A 19,717-nucleotide genomic window follows, 5' to 3' on the forward strand; every position below is an offset into this window, starting at 1 on the left:
TTTTCTGAAGAACAGAAGGCATTTCAACTGTTCAGGACAAACAAGGGACTCAAGAACAACTATCACTAAACAAAAAACACAGCTGTGGATCATTCAAGTAACAACACAATATTAAGAATCAAGCGTACGTAAACTTTTGAACAGGGTAATTTTTATAAATTATTATTCTCTCTTGTGGACTATATGTCTTTTATGTGAAATATCTTAATCAGGTCAGTGCTAAATAAAAAAATACCATGCATTTTGTATGATCCCTCTTATTTTAGTAAAATAATTAACATTTTGCAAGGTGTATGTAAACTTTTGACTTCAACTGTATTCATTCATATTTATCTTTCATTGAGGTTTCTGCACACACAGATTCATGAATACACAATTTTAAGTTTTCACACTCAGCTTTTTATTACTGTAAAACGTCTAACAAACTGAAAAAAAAACATCCTTTTTCCACTTCTGGATAAACAAACAAAAGTGAAGTAACGTCCACTGAGGCAGAGATCAGAAAAGAAAGTGCTCATTTCTGCTGTGAAAGGAAAGCAATCTTACTCTAAACAAACATATCTCATCAAAACCCTATTTAATATCACGTCAAGGCAGTCATCCGAAAAGAAAATCACTTGTCTTTCCTTTCAAACCGCAAGTCCTGCTAAATACTGTTGAGAAAAAGAGCCATAATAAGCAAGAAGATGCAGAAATGTCTTTGTAGCTTTCAGCAAAACAACATTTGTCCCTTTCTGTCATTCAAAATTTAATAATGTCAGAAAATCCTCAATAGAATCCTTCGGATTAGGGTTTTCTTTTGAGTAAAACCATCCCAGAGGTCACTCCAACACTGTTATTCATTTGGAAGTCTCTGACTGTGGCAAGACTGCAAACAAACTGGAAAAGTAGCACTGCGAGCGTGTTTGCCAATGTATGATACTCTTGTTTACAACCGTGATACTTTGGTATCATTGGCACCAGAGTAGTTTAATATGCGGATATGGCAGTGGGGTGAGAAAAAAAGAAGAACGGTCAACGGATATAACACTACATTTCTCAGCTCTGGCACGTCGCACAACACCGTTTGAGAGTGTGCAAAGAAGACCATTTGAAACTATTCTGAAAAGAAGTGAGATACAGAAAGAACGAATGTGATGCAGACTTGATGAACTCAGAAGTACATGTCCTGGAAGAGGTTCTGGCCCATTTCGATGTACGCCTCTTTCTCCTGAGCACTCATCTGTTCCACCAGCTCGGGTCTCTGGCTCACTTCCCTGTAAGAGAAGGGTCTTCCTCCTACCATAACCACAGGGTCGTCCCCGACCTCCTCGAACTCATCATCATCATCTTCGTCCTCCTCATCCTCTTGTTTTCCTGGCCGCAGCGCCGTAGCATTGTGCATAATGTGGGCTGGAGCCTGAGGTGGCGAGTCCTCGTCCGATTCACTGGTGTCGCTGTCAGAGTCGCTGGCGTTAGCCGCTGGAACGGTCGGTCTGGAAACAACAGCACCTCCTGGACCACCTCCGCTCCTCTTCTCGTGAATGAGGAGAGCCAGCATCACCTCCTCATTCTCATCCTGTGCGGCTCCTCGTCCAGGAATACCCTCCTGGGTAACCATAGATTCCTCGCCAGCTGGTTTAGGAAGAAAAGAAGATGGAGCGAATTTAGATGAACATTTTTTAACCTTTTTTAAAGCCATATGACAGCTTCATAGGAACAGGGTGTAATTTAAGTCGTTTCTCAATGACAATCTTGCCTTCCATCCAAGTATTAAATCATGAAATGCATAAATCATAGCGTTAATATGCAGCCATGACCACAAAAAACACTTTGAAAATAGTGATGTGACTCACGTTGCTTCAGAGCATCTGTCTCGCTGTACGCCCCCTGCACTGTGCTTTCCGTCAGCCATACGGGCCTCTCTTTGGGGGCTTTTCCCTCAGTGGTCTGGCCAGGCTGAGACTCCTGGTCCTCCATGCTGATGACCACATCCTGAGAGTAGAGGTCATACGACGAGCCTTTGTTTTTCCATACTTCCCGACCAGGTGCCCCTGCACCAGCTCCTCCTGCGGCCTGGGCGGCCCGTTCCCGACTGTGGAAAAAAAGCAAAGGTGGATTACTGAGAAAATGTTGACGTAACATAAACCTGACTTTAGTTGGCCATGACAATGCAGATGACAATAAAGTTTTGCTAATCGTTTTTTGTTAATCGGTTCAAAATATATGTGTATATTTTTTATTTATTTTAAAACTTTAATATGTATAGTATTTAATATTCTGAATTAACTTTTACATTTTCAGTATATTTTCATTTTAAGTGTAGCATTTAGTAATTTTGTTGTGCTTCTGTCATTGTTATTTTTAATATTTCTATTTAGCTTTTATTTTATTTCTATAGAAGCTCATTTCCGCAACTAAAAAAAAAAAGTCAAAAAAAGGAATTGTGACTTTTTTCCTCACAGTTCTAACTTTTTTTCCTCAGAATTGTGATATAAACTCACAATTCTGAGAAATAAAGTCAGAATTGCGAGATATAAACTTACAGTTCTGACTTTTTGCTTAGAATTGCAATTGTGACTTTTTCACAATTGAGAGTTAAATCAGAATTATGAGATATAAACTCACAATTCGGAGAACATATCAGTCTTTTTCTCCCTCTCAAAATTCGGCTTTATTTTATATCGCACAATTCTGAGAAAAAAATCTGAATTGCATTTGCAATAAAAATGTCAGAACTGTGAGTTTTAATGTTTAATTTTAGTGAAGCTTTTATTAATTTTGTTTTGCTTGCAATTTTTATTCGTTATTATTCTTAATATTTCTATTAAGCTTTTATTTGATTTCTATAGAAGCTCATTTTTGCCACTTAATAAAAAAATAGGTAATTGTGACTTTTTCCTCACAATTCTGAATTTTTTCTTAGAATTGTGTGATACAAACTCTCAATTCTTTTTTCTCTGAATTTTTTATCTCGCAATTGTGACTTGATAACTCGCAATTGTGAATTTATATCACAATTTTGAGAAAAAAAGTCAGAATTACGAGATAAAAAGTCACAATAAACCTTTTATCTTTTATTCAGTGGCAGAAATGGGTGTCCATAGATTTCAGTTTTAATTAATAAAAAATATTTTTAATAGTTTTAATTGAAAACAACACTCTCTGAAAACAACAGGAGTTGCTGACCTCTGTTTCAGGGCTGGGATTTCTGATGGTTCGGGCTCCAGAAGATCATGGGACAAGTTGATGTCCTCCGTCTCTCGCAGCAATACATAGATGGGCTCGATCTGCTCATTGAATCGTGCCACCAGAGTACGGGCATCTTTCTTTGGCACGGCCGATTCGTCCTCCTCTACTTCTGTTTGACAGAAGGTACAGCGGAACGTTCCTGTGTTTAAGAAAAGAAGGTCTTAAGCATAAAATATCAAGTGAAACAGTAACATTCTGCTTATCAGCCCTCATTCTCAACCACTTCACCACACAAACCCCATCCATCATGTTTGGCACCTCCAGGTCTTTCAGTTTGGAAGTTAGAGCCTAGAAAAACTTTGTCAAGGGGCTTTATATCTCTGGTTCCCTGTTAGCCAGAGGCTCCAAATGCTGGGTTTCCATGTCCCCATTTCCCACAGACATGGTGCCAATTGTGGAGCTGGAGCCAGTACCCAATCTGGCCCCCCTATCCTTTGGCGTTTCCACCAGGCAGTTTTGGGATATAAAATTTGGCTCTGCTCTCAAACCAGGAACCACTAACATCAGTAGCCAGAGGGTGAGAAAATGTTGTCACCATACAAAGTTTTCAAGCTAACAACAAATCAGTCTGGCAAGACGCTCTCATTATAACTGACTAGCAGTGTATGCTGGAGTTGGCCAATGCTGCACGTCGAGTCTAAAATAAAATGATTCAATTACAAATACACCACTGTTCAAAAATTTGGGGTTGGTAAGATTTCTAAAAGGATTAGTTCACTTCCAGAATAATAATTTCCTAATAATTTACTCACCCCCATGTCATCCAAGATGTTCATGTCTTTCTGTCTTTAGTTAAAAAGAAATTAAGGTTTTTGAGGAAAACATTCCAGGATTTTTCTCCATATAGTGGACTTCTATGGTGGCCAACAGTTTCAAGGTGCAAATTGCAGTTTCAGTGCAGCTTGAAAGGGCTCTACACGATCCAAGCCGAGAAATAAGGTACTTATCTAGCGAAACAATCTGTCATTTTCTAGGAAAAATAAAAATCAATATACTTTTGACCACAAATGCACATGCAATGCACAGCAATGCACATGCGCAACTTCACACATTACATAATAATGCTGGAATAGTCGTGCACAGTTAGTTCTTCGTCTGTGTGCTCCAGTTAAAAAGTTAGAGTAGGACGAAAAACTACCTCATTTTCTCCTCCAACTTCAAAAATGTTCGACACAGTTGTTTTACCATTTTTTTGTCAAGCGTTTGCCTTCCAACTGCGTCACGCATGACCTTTCCAACGTGACTGTGTAATGTGTGAAGTCGAGCTACTGCAAAACAAGCTTTTGAGGTTAAAAAGTATATATTTTTTTAGAAAATGACAGATCGTTTCAATAGAAAAATACCTTATTCCTTGCAGTTTGGACTTTCAACTCATTCGCCACCATCAAAGTCCACTACACGGAGAAAAATCCTGGAATGTCTTCCTCGAAAAAATTAACTTTCAGGGTTCTTCGATGAAAAAAAAAGTTCACTTATTTGAATTTTTTTGTAACATTATAATTGTCTTTGTCACTTTTGATTGGTTGAAACATCCTTGCTGAATAGAAGTATTATCTTCAGTTATGGCCATTATATCAAAAACCTGTGGCTTGTGGCATAAAGATATTAAAATAAAATAACGCTGCTAGCAAAATGAAAAATTAATATTAAAAGGACTACAGGGAAAAAACAGGGTCCAGTCCAATTACAGTTACAATTCAATGCCATCTAGAGGACAGCGCCAAAACCACTGCTGACCATCTAATATTATTGAATCAGGAAAGAGGAAGAACAGTCACAGACACAAGGACAAACATACTCGAACACACACTCGGCCCCAGAATTCACTGGCGGTTCCATGGCAAGTGAAGCTGGTCTGGTTTGCCATCTGCTGCTGAAGTTATTTACAGCCTTCTGACAAGAACACACACAGCAGGGCCCTCTGTATGAGTGTGTGGCGTACGCCGGCTACTAGCTGAATATAAAAAAAACATGCCTTGACATATTTCACATATGTGTGTACTTAGCATTTAATGGTCAGTCACAGATGGTGCTGATATTGTAACCTTCCTTTAATAGTGCTCTTTTATCCAGAATGTCAGTCTACACGTGTTCATGTTTTGCTATCAGGAACACACTGCAATATGGTTTTTATGCTAAAATACTCCATGTTGTTGCACTGAGTGCATGGTAAAACAGCTTCCGAGTTTCTGGCCTTGAGGGGAATCGAACGAGTAAACGATTCGCCGCAATTTCCATTTTAAAAGCTTTGCTGGAAAGTTGACAACAAAATCTGTGAAGGCGCTCCTGAAAAACAACCACCTCCAGCTAGGCCCTTTTACTACAAATGTCTTCTCTGCCAATACAGGAGTGGAGAGCAAAAAAGAAAACAATTTGACAAGCACAAAAGAGAGAGAGAGAGACGGAGGGAGGGAGAGAGAGAGACCCTAAAAAGAAAAGAAATAACATTCAGGTGAAGGCAAGATAAAAAAAGGTCTCCGTCACATTTGACACAGCTCCAGAGGAAATATCGACAAGCCCGGAGAGCAGAGAACAATTTTACTGCAGCCCTCCTGGTCAGTCAGTCTGTCTGCCTGTCCTTTTAAACACACACAAAAAAAGAAAAAGAATGAAAAAGCACAAGCGATAAGGAATGCTGAGATAACAGGCTGCATTTTAAATTTCTGAATAAACATGACATAGGCAAACATCATGTATTGTAAGAGTAAGGGATGCAAAGCAGATGCATTCCAAGAGGCTGTTCACACAGAATGTGTTTTTGTATCTATGTAAACATGCACTAAATTGACATATTTGACGTCAGGGATAGCTCACCAAAAAAAAAGAGAATTCTCTCAATAACCACTCAACCTCATATCGTTCCAAACCTGTAAGACCTTCCTTCATCTTCAGAGTGCAAGTTAAGATATTTTTGATGAAATCCAAGAGCTTTCTGACCCTGCGAAAATAGCAACGCACGGCCTAGAAAGGTACTGGGGACATCATTAAAAGAGTAAATGTGACATCAACCTTAATTTTATGAAAACAAAAATAACAACTTTAGTCAAGAATATCTTCTCTTCGTGGTTCAGGAGAGAACCACAACGCATGCATGCGGTGCTGCTGACGCAAGAGCCAGCGTTCTAACATAGAATTGCGCCCGGATTGCACCTTGTCAGGTGGGAAAAAAGAAAAAAAAAAAACCTCACTAGTTCAGAAAGGACTAAATTAGGGCTGGGTGATATGGCCAAAAAAATATTACGATATATATATTTTTTCATATCAATCGATATCGATAATTATTACGATAAATGTCAAATTTTTATTTCTTTCAAGTTTAAAGGCACATTTTTGCTACAATGTGAAAGTTGTTTAAATCAGATGGTTAACTGTGGCTTTAAACTATTATTTATGGTCAGAACATAACAAACTCTTAATGTTTTTTAATTCTTTACACTTCTTCTAGTCATTTTCCTTAACAAAATAAATATCTTAATAGAAAAAGAAATTCTTAGTTCTGCACTTTTAATGAGTAATATTGTTTCAAATCAAGAAACAGGTTTGTGCTGCCTGATAATATTAATTAAAAAAATAAAAAAATTGTCTCTTAGAAATACACATTTGTAGCTTGAGTTGAGCATGCAGATGTAGATTTATGTTCATTATCAAAATCAGTAATATCTGTAAAAATAGTAGAAACCTCATTTTTATATGGTGAAATTTAATTATTCTGACTGTTTGAGTTTCTTTTTTATTAAACATTGCTCTTCCATAGTATCATCCATAGATTATACCATAAAATAGATCAAACCATAAACATAGCACCTTAATACCAATGTAAAAATGTAATATGGTTCCTAGAGATTTGTATGAAAAACAGTAGTCTTAATACTTTGAGTATAAATGCATAAACGCTATAGCTAGAGCTTAATCACAAAAATACAGTAATTATATGCCATTACTTCTCCTTAATAATATAATAAAATTAGACAAAAATACCCACATTTCTGACACAATACCACTGTGCAGTTAGTGCTACTACAGTAAATCTATGGTAAATGGTGGTGATTTGTAGATTAAAAAGTCTTCTGACTGTATCGTTGCGCACAGTGTTTCTACTGTTTGTCAGCGCTATTTCATCTGGCTTTAAACAGAGTTATTTGTGTTCTTCACTAAATTCAAGTGACCAGTGCTCTTTTGTTCCGCCTTTGCCGCATAAACATTATATCGAACATTTATTGAACTCTTGTTATTGTTTATCGAGGAAATAAATATCGGGCGATAATTATCGTTATGGATTTATCACCCAGCCCTACACTAAATTGAGGGAGACAAAAAAGAGGCACTGACCCACAGGGATGTTATATCAAGAAAGTTTGCCAGTAGAGGCTCCCAGCCAAAATAATTCTGTAGAGATATCAAAATTAAAGCTCTGGACAATTAGCAATATGGCACATGCACAAACTCTGGTTGTCATCTTTGTTTGTTTCAGTCCAAGTGTGCACAGAGTCTGTGCGTACACACTGTCGCAATGATCTGAAGGAACATGGCGTAGTGCTGTTATCGCGCAGGCATACATTAAAGCTTCTGTCGGAGAAAAGTGGGTTGGTGTCTTTGTGTTGATAGTTTTTGTATTATCGCTGAGATATGAATAGGTCTGGTTTAAATTACATAGTACTCACTCCAGTGATTCAGAGCTCTTTTGAAAACAGGACGGTGCTTTGTTCCGTCGTCTACGCCAAAGAACAAAAGGACTTTTGTGATCAGCCTTTAAAAGATGAATCCAGCATCATTTCAGCATTTGTGAGAGGAGAAAGTTTTTTTATGAGGGGTCTGAGCAACTGTGACAAATGTACCACAATGATTCTAATTGCAGCATAATAATAATTACAATAAATATAAAGTAAAAAAATACAGTTAACTGTTCTCTTTTGAAGGACTGTATATAGATGACTTCAAATAACTGTTCTGGATTTAATACAAGTTAAGCTGTACAGACAGCATCTAAAAGCCTATTCACAAAGGATTAGTTTTCGGGACAAACGTCTGAAATCATCAGCAGTTCACACTGGATTAGCGTCTTTAGTAAATGCCCAGATGGGCATATCTACTACACTTCTGTGAAGCTGTTGAAATTACTTCTTTGAAAGAAGCCTGTTAAGCTAACAAAGCCAGCATTTCTTTGATCAAAAATACAGTAAAAACGGTAAAACTGTGAAATATTATTACAATTTAAAATTAATGTTTTCTATATTAATACATTTTAAAAAGTCATTTATTCCTGTGATGGGAAAGCTGAACGTTCAGCAGTCATTATACCAATCTTCAGTGTCACATGATCCTTCAGAAATAAACATTAATATAAGCACAGTTGTGCTGCTTAATATTTTTGTGGAATTCATGATACATTTTAAGGATTTTTGGTGAACAGAAAGTTTAAAAGAACAGCAATTATTTGAAATAGAAATATTATTTTTGATTACTATTGAATTTAACGCATGCTTGTTGAATAAAAGTAATTTCTTTAAAAATATCACTAACTCTGCACATTAAACAGTAGTATAATCATATGTATGTGACCCTGGACCACAAAACCAGTCATAAGGGTCAATGTTTTGATAGGATAGAACAATGTTTGGTTAAGATACAACTATTTGAAAAATCTGAGGGTGCAAAAAAACAAAAAAACAAAAATCAAACTACTGAGAAAATCACCATTAAAGTTGTCCAAATGAAGTAGCAATGCACATTACTAATCAAATTCTAATCTAAATCTAATTCACGGCAGGAAATTTACAAAATATATTCATGAAACATGATCTTTACTTAATATCATAATGATATTTTTGCTATTGCTACAAATATACCCATGCTACTAAAGACTGGTTTTGTGGTCCAGCGTCACATTTATCAAATACATAAAACTGGTGGTATTAGCAAGCCAAACATCCTATATATTGAACTCTTAAATAAAAAAGACAAACAACTGGTTCACATATCTTCTTATTTGTCTCTAAAAAAAAAAAAACAATTCTACAATTAGCTTTTTAAAAAACGAATCAATCTATCAATCAATTGTAGAATACAATGCCTGTTCATATTCCTAACTGTAACAAATCACCACATCAGAAAAAACACACTCTTTTTTCATCCAATATCAGATGCACTTAACCTAAAAATTAATTCTAGATGATTTAATGGTAGTTCAATAACTCCAGATGAAGTAAATAATCTGTATTAGGTCCAAGGTTATATAACTTGCATCATTTTAAATAAAGTGCTCACTGATTAAAGCGCTCTCTGAAAATGATGTGAAGAACATTTAATATCCATTGACCAGCATCCACTCCAGACACGTGCAGGACTAAAGAAACAGCATTTAAATGCCCAAAAATGAGATGATCCACTAGCTTTTGCTGATTATTTATAGCATGCAATTGATGCCAAACATAATACAAATAAGGCATCTACATATCGGTTGGCTACGGCCTTTGCTATATGCACTTGTGCGACTCAGAAGGAAGGAAGACTAGAGGGAGATAACAGAAATGAGACAGCGTGAAGACGTGCCGAGATAGGATCAGCGAGTGACTTATTACCGTGCAAGCCTGACCTGTCAGATCTCCTTATCTCCCCTAACACCTCACCAATCAAAGAGATTTTCATAAATCAATTTTTTTTTTGCTCAACGAGGGGGGACCTGGATCCGCTTGACCAATCAGATCAATACACTCTCCTGTTCTAAGATGCAACTAAGCCACCTAAGCACAAAAGGCAGCACGGGATGAAAACAGCCAATCGCAAAACATCCACATTTGAGCCTACTCGGAGGACAAAGAACACTGTGCATCATGAAACTCACGTTTATAAAATCCTTTCAGTGATACTAATCCTGGGGAGAACATGGGAAATAAGTATGCCTATAATGGCAGGGTCTACACAGGGTTAGGTGCTTCATCGTTGGCTGTTCCGTTCCTCTGCTCTATCCTCGCCAATCCTGATGTGTATCCTAGCAACAGCTTTGCCTCCCTGCCTGCCAGTTTGCTTTCAGCAGAGGTGAGGGTGAACACGTGCCACGTGGTCTTTACCTGCCTTTCTATTCCTCTAACACTCATCACTCACCTCTGGCACTGCTCTCAGTCCTCCAATACTTTCTCTCTTATTCCTGTTCCTCATGGGTCCATCACTCTCTTAAACATATGCTTTCTGTACAGAACAGTTCCTCCTGTCTGTTGGGTACAACACGGTCTTCATATGCCCTATGTAGCAACACTTATACAAATGCAGATAGGGTTCACACATAGAAGGAATGGCATGAAGTCAGGGACAAAGACAAAGAAATAACAAACAAAAATTATCTATCTATCTAGAGTGGGTGATATGAGCATGTTGTGAGGCAGTGTCCCAGCATGATAAGACAAAAACAATAAAACCCATTAGAAATGAGGCATTTGTTGCATCCAGTGAGGACATAGTTATTGCTTATAATGACTCATACTGTCTTTTTACACACCACGCCGCATAAACATAACACTGCCATGTCTGCATTTGTGATTGTAGAAAAGACAAACAATAAGCACTAATCTACACTGCTCAAAACTCGCATTTGAACAACCAGTAGCAAATTCTTTAAATATGAAAATGTACTTACAGGCTGTGAGTCAGAAGCACCAGGCTGTCCTTGCAAAGTTGGAATTGCCTCAATTTATAGTGTGCACAGCCGGCATTGTAGGCTACTCTCCCAGGTTCAGGAGACAGTCCTCCATAAAATGCTCAAATATTTGTGTTGTACTGTTCTGGAACAGTGTAGGAAATCTAACTTAACCACTGATTTCTAGTTGTACTCATGTGGAAGGCCAAACAAAGTACTTTCGCTTTTGCAACGAAACACACAGCATCTCCACAACATGGCGACAGCTACAACAATACTACAGCGAGAAAAGAAATCTCGCTGTAAACCTTCCTACACCGTGACGTAGACATGTGGGAGTGTGTTTGAATGAGCCATTTTAGGAAGGCGTGGCTGAGTCTTAACTTCCATACAGAATATCCCTTTGGGTTTGAGACTTTAGCCTTTGCAACTTTACAGATATTATATATGCACAAACAGCTTGTAACACTCCAAAGGCAAAGGCAAACATGAAATTGCATCATATGACCCCTTTGAGACCTAAATGACTGTTTCAAGGATACTTGCAAAGACAAGCGTTTTTGACAGATACACAAATGTGTGTATTTAACTGTTTAAGGCCTATAAAGCAGCAAAAATAACTCAATACTAAAAAAAAAAAAAAAAAAAAAAAAACACACACACACATTTTTTAGCCACAATAGAACTGCAAAACGATTAGTCGTGATTAATTGATTCAAAACAAAAGTTATATATAAATATATAAATACACATACATACACGTATATATTAAGGTAAAATATGTTCCCACTAACAAAAACATACAATACATACAAATAAGTTGACTTTTACATGTTGTTTGAACATTAATGTGTGTTGGCAGTGTATGTACAAATCTACCCTATATAATGATAAAAATCCATGCAGTGGTTTTTAATTAATCTGTAAAAATAATATCCCTTTTTTCAAATTGAGCAATTATCAAATGCCTGTCGTTGTGGTGTCACACCGACAGAGGCCGCTCCCACAATAGTTGACTGACATGAGCTTTTTACCTCAGATTAGCTGTAACAATCCGCCCTCTTTGTTTCGATGCCGGAGCAGGGATGTAAGTTAGAAAAGAATATCTCCGATTGAGCGATTAAGGCGTTGTGTTGCTGGATGTAATAATGAACATAGTGGTCGTCATTTACTCCCGACATCTGAGCCGCTGAAGATGCAGTGGATTACGTTTGTTTGTGAATGGAATGCACCTCCCGATCTACATATATCCGTCTATGTTCGCGTGAATCATTCATGATCCAGCTTCACTTACAGCAGAAGTGAGTATAAGGTTTTTTTTTTATGAATCTTTGCGATCGCCTTTCCTAATAATGTGCTAGTTAGCAAGTTTAGCGGCTAAACGCGGCTAAAGTAAATAGGCTCGTCTCTCCACAGAGAGAAGAGAGGGGCGGGGCGAGCAGAGCTCATTTGCATTCAAAGCAGCCTCGACCAGAATGAGATGATTTTTGCAGAGCTGATTTTGGCAAGGTAAAAAGGCTGTTGTTTTACACAACCATTGAGAATTTTTAAGCAAAGTATATTATAGACTTTTCATTAAGACCCTAAAGAATCATATCAACTTGTGGAAAATGGGCATCCGATGACCCCTTTAAAATATACAAACATACGTGCTTAAAAATGCGTGCAAACGATAAGTTTGTGACCACGTATCATAGCAATGTCACGTAAGCGTGTAACCACAACAGAGACGATAGTCGAAAATCTCTACCAGTTGACACATCTGTACCGGTTAATCGGGTCTACCGGTATATTGCCCAGCCCATCTATTTGCCTAATTTCCCCACAAAATCTTAATCATACGGTGAACATTATATGGTCCGATTTGATGACTACAATGCTTGAGCTGTATGTTTATGATTCACTGAAAATAATGACTCATAAGTGTCATTTGTTCAGGAATTGGATTTAACATTTTGTGCTGTATGGTTTTGATTCACTGAAAATAAATGGCCCATAAGAGTCATTTGTTCAGTATAACTGGATTAAACATTTTGCACTGTATGGTTTTGATTCACTCACTTGAGTCTAACTACACTGATCGTGCTGAAGATTCAGTAGTTATGTTATGGGGCTAAACAGCACTGAAAAAAAAACTGGTTGCATCCGAATATGCTTACTTCTTTACTATATAGTAAGCAAATGTAGTATGTGTTCAAATAACAGCAGGCAAAAAGTGGCCTACTGCTTCTGGCAAGATTCTGAAGTGCAAATCTAATGATAATGGACGATTTACTATCCCATGAGGCCATGGGAGAGGATTTGTGAATTGCATTAACGCAACTTGACTAATGCTGTAGGTTACATGATGACAACATGATGAATGTAGTACAATTAATTTCCTATCTCATACATTTATACTATATATATATATATATATATATATATATATATATAACACTTTTTAATGGTTGCAAAGTCATGTTTGGTTGATAAGCGCAGATACCAGAAAAATACTATCCGAAAACACTGTAGAGCAACTCAACACACTAGATGGTAAGTTTCTCCATCTACAGAAGCAGTCCCTTAAAAGACAATTTACAGTTTTACAACTCCTATTACACACATTTTATTACTAAAGAATTGCTTTAATAAAAATATGAGTTGCACATTTCTGCTAAAGCCCTCTGGTTTTCTTGTCAGCCAGGGTTCCATTGTAAGTCCATTACTGTTAACATTTCCTGTTTGTTTACTCTGAGGTTTGAAAATAACCAAAATTATTCCTTTAATTGATGAAACCACATTAATGTCTTTTTATTGAGCCTAATTATTCAGTCAATTCCGTACAAACACTGTTCAAAGCTTTTATCATTGTACATACACACTTCATGTGCATTAAAAAAGGTAAAGTGTTATTCAGTGACCCTGAAGACAAGTCCTCAGCGTTCAGTGTCATTGAGAGTCTGTTCTTCAGATTCTTCTCAAATATATTTTTCTTCTGAACACAAACACCAGTTAGATCAATTATACATGATTCAAGACTACTGGAATGGACTCAAACACACACACTATGCAGACTTTTGGTTTTGCTGGATTCAGTCTGTAATAAAACCTTAAACAGTGACGGCCAGCAGTGTGCAAAGCTTCCCAAATACAACCATTATAACGCAAGTCACGTCAAGAGCAGCACTTGCGTCTGTGTGTACTTCGCTAAGTACATAAATCAGCAGCTGTTGAAGTCAGAAGTGTAAAACAGTAGGCACAGAAGCAGAAAGGCATGATGACGATGCCAAAGCGGTGTGCTAATCCTTACAGCCGCCTCTACGAGATTACAGCCTGTTTATTTTTAAACGTATTAAAATAAAGTTTCATTTCCCTTCCTGTCTGCGATTACTGTCTGCCAACTGACGCAATTCAGCATCAGTCTCCAAGTGAGGTTCATTCAAGTGTGTTGAAAACAACCGTTGACCTCTGCTGCCATCATGTGTCTGAATACAGTTCTGCCAATGTGTGAATCAAGTGACAAAATTAATTTATCACTCACTTACACATTAAAAGGTACTTACCAAAAGTGGGCAAAAAGACAACAGAGATCAAACACAGACTTGTCTTAGGATTTTCTAAATGATGATACAATCCCTTAAAGGAGTCATCGGATGCCAAAGTCACTTTTACATGTTGTTTAAACATAAATGTGTGTTGGCAGTGTGTGTACACAACCGCCCTATAATGATAAAAATCCAACAAATTTTTTTTAAATCCCCATAAACCACCACTTTCTCAGGTCAAGCTGATCTGAGATTCTTGGCAGAGTGATGTAGTTCTGCACAGACCTGCTGTTAAACAGTCCACCAATGTCTCCTAAATGATTGAGGTGTTCTGTTGTTGGATGTAATAATGAACATTTACTTCTGTCGTCATTTACTCCTGACAACTGAGCCGCTGAAGACACAGAGAATTACTTTTGTTTTTAAAAGGGAATGCGCCCCCTAATCTATCTAAATGCGTCTATGTTTGCGCAAATCATTTGTGATCCAGCTTCACCTACAGAAGAAGTTAGTATTTTTTTTATTAATCTTAGCAAATCGCTTTTCCTAATAATGTGCTAGTTAGCAAGTTCCGCAGCTAAATGCGGCTAAAGTTTACCGTCTCAAAGAGAACCAAGCATCACCCCACGGAAAAAGAGGGGCGGGGTGAGCAGAGCTCATTAGCTTTTAAAGAAACATGCACCTAAATGGTTCACCGTTTCTGACAAGGTGAAAAGGGTGCTGTTTTACACTACCATTTGAAATTTTAACCAAAGTATGTTATAGAATTTTCATTAAGAATTTTTATATCAACTTGTTGAAAATGGCCATTCGATGACCCCTTTAAATGTGAGACCAGCTTGGTATTAAGAACTTCAAGATAGTTTCTTCTGAAAATGTGTATTAGAATATGCATAATTGTGTATATATTTTGCAGCATGTCTCATTTAGTTGTCTTATGCATTTTCAGATGCATAATAATTTAATTAATAATTTTCACTGGTTTGAATCCTATCTCACAGGTAGGTCTTTCAGGGTGGCCTGGGGAGGGGAGGTATCCAAAGCACATCATCTGGCCACTGGGGTTCCTCAGGGATCAGTTCTTGGACCCCTCCTCTTCTCCATTTACACTACATCACTGGGGCCCATCATACAGGCACATGGCTTCTCTTACCACTGCTATGCTGATGACACGCAGCTCTTTCTTTCATTTCAACCAGATGATCCAACAGTAGCTGCACGGATCTCAGGCTGCTTGGCGGACATCTCGGAGTGGATGAAAGAACATCATCTACAGCTCAACTTGGCAAAGACTGAGCTCCTTATTTTCCCTGCCACTCCGACTCTACAACATGATTTTACCATCAACTTAGGTACTTTAACAATTACCCCATCAAGTTCTGCCAGAAATCTTGGTGTTATCTTTGATGACCAGCTGACTTTCAAAGACCACATTGCTAAAACTGCTCGATCTTGCAGGTTTGCCCTACACAACATCAGAAAGATCAGGCCCTTTCTAACAGAGCAGGCCACACAACTTCTTGTCCAGGCCCTGGTCATCTCCAGGCTGGACTACTGCAATGCTCTTCTAGCCGGTCTTCCCTCATGCACAATCAAACCTTTACAAATGATTCAGAATGCAGCAGCACGACTGGTCTTCAACGAGCCCAAAAGGGCCCATGTCACACCTCTCTTCATCACCCTGCACTGGCTCCCAATTGCAGCTCGCATCAAATTCAAGACACTGATGCTTGCTTATAGAACAACCACAGGCTCGGCGCTTGCCTACCTCCACTCACTGCTACCAATCTACACTCCCTCCAGAACTCTGAGATCCGCCAGTGAGCGACGCCTCATTGTACCATCACAAAGAGGCACAAAATCACTTTCCAGAACATTCTCTTACACCGTTCCTGGCTGGTGGAATGATCTTCCCACCGCTATCCGGAATGCCAACTCCCTAACAACTTTCAAGCAACTGCTGAAAACCCATCTCTTTCGACACTACTTGACTTTAAAAAAAAAAAAAAAAAATTCCTTTTCTACTCTTTTCCCTTTCTAGCTTGTACTTAATTGAACAATGCCTGTTATATGGTATTTTGTGCACCTCGTAGGTCGTTCTGCTTCTTTAGGACAAATCGCTTGATGTATTCCCCACCTGTAAGTCGCTTTGGATAAAAGCGTCTGCTAAATGAATAAATGTAAATGTAAATGTATAATTTAGCACATTTGATTTACTTTAACTGATTTCAATTCCATTTGACCAGCCTAGTATGGACAGACACTATGACCAAAGTCTTGCATCATCCTATAAATAATTGTAGGGACGGTAAAATGTATGTTTTTGGAAGAAGTCTCATGTTCAGCAAGGCTGCATTTATTTGAAAAAAATACAGTTAAAAACAAAAAAATAATACTGAGAAATTATTTAGTTTTCTAGCAGAACTTTCAGCATTAATCTAGTCTTCAGTGCCACTAAGTGCCAATGATGATCCTTCAGAAATCATTCTAATATGCTGATTTGTTTCTGAAAATGGTTGAAGTTGTTGTGATTGCTACATGTATCTGGATTCTTTCATAAATAGAATGTTTAACAACATTTATTTAAAATAGAAATTATAAATTATAAACGACTCTACTGTCATTTGTGATGAATTGAATGCATCCTTGCGTACATTTTTTTTTTCTTTAAAAAAAAAAAAAAAAATCTTACTGACAAACGTTTAAAGGGGTCCTATTATGCTTTTTCACTTTTTGAATTTTAGTCAATGTGTGGTGTGTATCTTCAGGCATAAAAAAGATCTACAAAGTTACAAATCTCAAAGTCTACTCCAAAGGGAGATATTTCGTTTTTTAAAAAAATCTCTTTTCAAGAACTACAACGAATGGCTCCTTTGGACTACAACGTTTGTTTCCACATGCAATGATGTCACAACGCGGTCCATTAGAATATCATTAAATTAAATCCTGCCTACGGAAATTCAAATTGTTGGGGTGTGTGTAGGGACGAGGTGGGGGATTAGCCAAACTTTAGCGATGCAGCGCGGAGAGCCGCTTCAACACAAGCATTGACTAGAGTTGCCACTTCAGAGCTGTAATGCGCCACAGATGTGTGCAGTACAGGAGGTCGAAACACTACTGTAGCGTATTATTTTCTCACCCTTCATGCATCCTAGGTGTAAATGACTTTGTTCTTTCAGACGAATGCAATTGGAGTCTAATAAAGTCTAATAAAGTGCATCCATCCATAATAAAAAGTGTCTCACACGGCTCCCGGGGGTCTCGTGTAGCGAACTGATGTGTTTTTGTAAGAAAAATATCCATATTTAAAACGTAAGATTCACTATTAATCTAGCTTGCGCTAACTGCTTTGACAAGGGGCGTGGCAGTACTGAAACACTGTCTAAGCAGTTCGCCAATGGCAACGCAGTGGGAGAGCTAACCAATCACAACACATTTCCTTTTTTCGAAAGGCTGGCCTTCATTAAATCCGGAACTAATCGAGCCGTTAGTACCAGGCTGGGAGAAAGGTATTGTAATAATGTAAATTATGTGAAATATAATGCATTTTTCAAACCACCAAGCATGAGAGCATGTTCTAATACACCCACAAACCAAAATCAAGACTTTGAAAAAGAGCATAATAGGACCCCTTTAAACAGCAGTATATGTGCAAATAATAACACAGTTCTGCCTACTCATACTCACATGGTACAGGAGATTCATTTCTACTGCTGCACATATGTACTGTTATAACATCTAACCCTAGTGCCAAATGATATCTTTGGCACTAGGGTTAGATGTTATAACAGTAGATGTTATGACAGTTTACAACATTCTCTCCCACTTTTATACTCACCAGTCATGGGGTCAAATAGCTGGTTGGCTTCAAGGTCAGTGAATGTGTTCATGCAGCAGGGGCAGCGAAAGGAGGCTCTGTTAGTCGAGTCCCGTTCGTCCGTCTCAATGCGTCTGCGCATGTGGTCCAGCTTGTACTTCACCACATTAACCAGCAGCCGATAGTTAATGAAATAGTAATTGTGACGCGTTGTCTTGCCGTCCGGCGCTGTCTCCACGCGCATACGGCATTTGACAAACTTGTCGGCCTTGAGTGTGTTCAGAACCGAGCGCAGCTGCTTGCGGTCGAACTTGAGCAGTTCCAGCATGTCCTCTTCACGTACACAAGGATTCCGGATCAGCACATCCAGAGCGAGAGCGTGCTCGATGCCATAGAAACCTCGCACAACCTGCTTGGCCAGCCGTTTTAGAGAGGCAGGGACCTCTGTGAGCAGCTCTGGTTCAGTCATGACGGAGCGGAGGGAAAGAGTAAAGTAAACAGAGGAAGGATTGAGAAACAGCAAAGGCAGGAGATGGAAGTATTTTCAAGACCAGGAACAATATGTTTTTAGGAAGAATAGAAATGGATTGCAATAGGAAGAATCAGCTGGTCTGGTATTCAAAAAGGTAATCAAGTGGATGACTTTGGCATTGTACGACGGTGATCTGTGAAAAGTGGAAGAACAGAAAAAGAGATTAGTTACACATATGATCCAAATGTCAACAGTTCTATTTCTTTTTTTTTTTTTAGAAAGAGAAAATGGTAGCAAAAAAACTGATTTTAACATTCCGTGCTATAAATATGCTAAACAGCTATTTTTCACAACATATTTTTGTATCAGAAAAAAATTCTAGAAATATTTTCTATGAAAACAAAAACAACAAAACTTAACTTCCAGACAGCTGGAAACTCATTAAAAATTGTTTGGTGCAATATATTACAGATGTTCCCAAGATTATCATTCTCACAGTTTCATTCTATGAACAATCTATGTTAGCTAGCTAGATAATCTTACATTAATGACATTTAAATCAACACAATTCACAACAACAATGATCAGTTCATTACATTTATTTATTTATTCATTTATTTACTTACAATATTATAATATGCATGTTAACAGACAGCTTAAATATATAAATGTAAGGGGGCTCATTGTGTTGGAGGGTCATATGTTTCTTCAGTTTCAACTTTAAATTTAGAAACAAGAGAAATTGAGTCCGGCTACGAATGCATAATGTATGAATTACATGAACCAAAACAATGTGACAGTGCAGCTCACTAACGTTACCCAATGAAGCTTCATTTTTCTTATGGAGGAGTTTAAGACTCTCGAAATTGATTATATTAAAAGATACGGATATATTAATACCGTCAACAACATGAATAACATACAAGCAGGAAAGTTAGAAATAAAAACAGCTCAAACCTTTTCCTCCTTTTTGGATCTGAACAAGTTTCCTAGTTCAGCATCACGCTAACGTTCAGCGGAAATGACGCATAAGATGTTGC

The 19,717-nt window shown here is 37.8% G+C and overlaps 1 protein-coding gene across 1 annotated transcript; it reads right to left on the reverse strand.

Annotated features, from left to right (window-relative positions):
* Positions 1-376: 376 nt before the first annotated feature.
* gtf2e1 (general transcription factor IIE, polypeptide 1, alpha) lies at positions 377-19,704 on the reverse strand. The gene is made up of 5 exons (XM_051119920.1): positions 19,635-19,704; positions 18,227-18,870; positions 3,169-3,370; positions 1,836-2,074; positions 377-1,614 (listed from the first exon to the last, which is right to left on the reverse strand). The coding sequence occupies exons 2-5, from the start codon at positions 18,672-18,674 to the stop codon at positions 1,154-1,156; spliced, it is 1,350 nt and encodes a 449-aa protein (XP_050975877.1). The 5' UTR covers positions 18,675-18,870; positions 19,635-19,704; the 3' UTR covers positions 377-1,153.
* Positions 19,705-19,717: the final 13 nt, after the last annotated feature.

This window comes from Labeo rohita, chromosome 9 (assembly GCF_022985175.1).
Source record: "Labeo rohita strain BAU-BD-2019 chromosome 9, IGBB_LRoh.1.0, whole genome shotgun sequence".
Taxonomy (NCBI): Eukaryota; Metazoa; Chordata; class Actinopteri; order Cypriniformes; family Cyprinidae; genus Labeo; species Labeo rohita.

Excerpts from the sequence above, each read along its gene's own strand:
- gtf2e1 (XM_051119920.1), bottom strand. The coding sequence starts at position 18,674 with ATGACTGAACCAGAGCTGCTCACAGAGGTCCCTGCCTCTCTAAAACGG. Across the intron at positions 3,371-18,226 it reads GCTATTTGACCCCATGACTG|GAACGTTCCGCTGTACCTTC; the intron begins GTGAGTATAAAA and ends TCTTAAACACAG. Across the intron at positions 1,615-1,835 it reads GACAGATGCTCTGAAGCAAC|CTGGCGAGGAATCTATGGTT; the intron begins GTGAGTCACATC and ends TTCCTAAACCAG.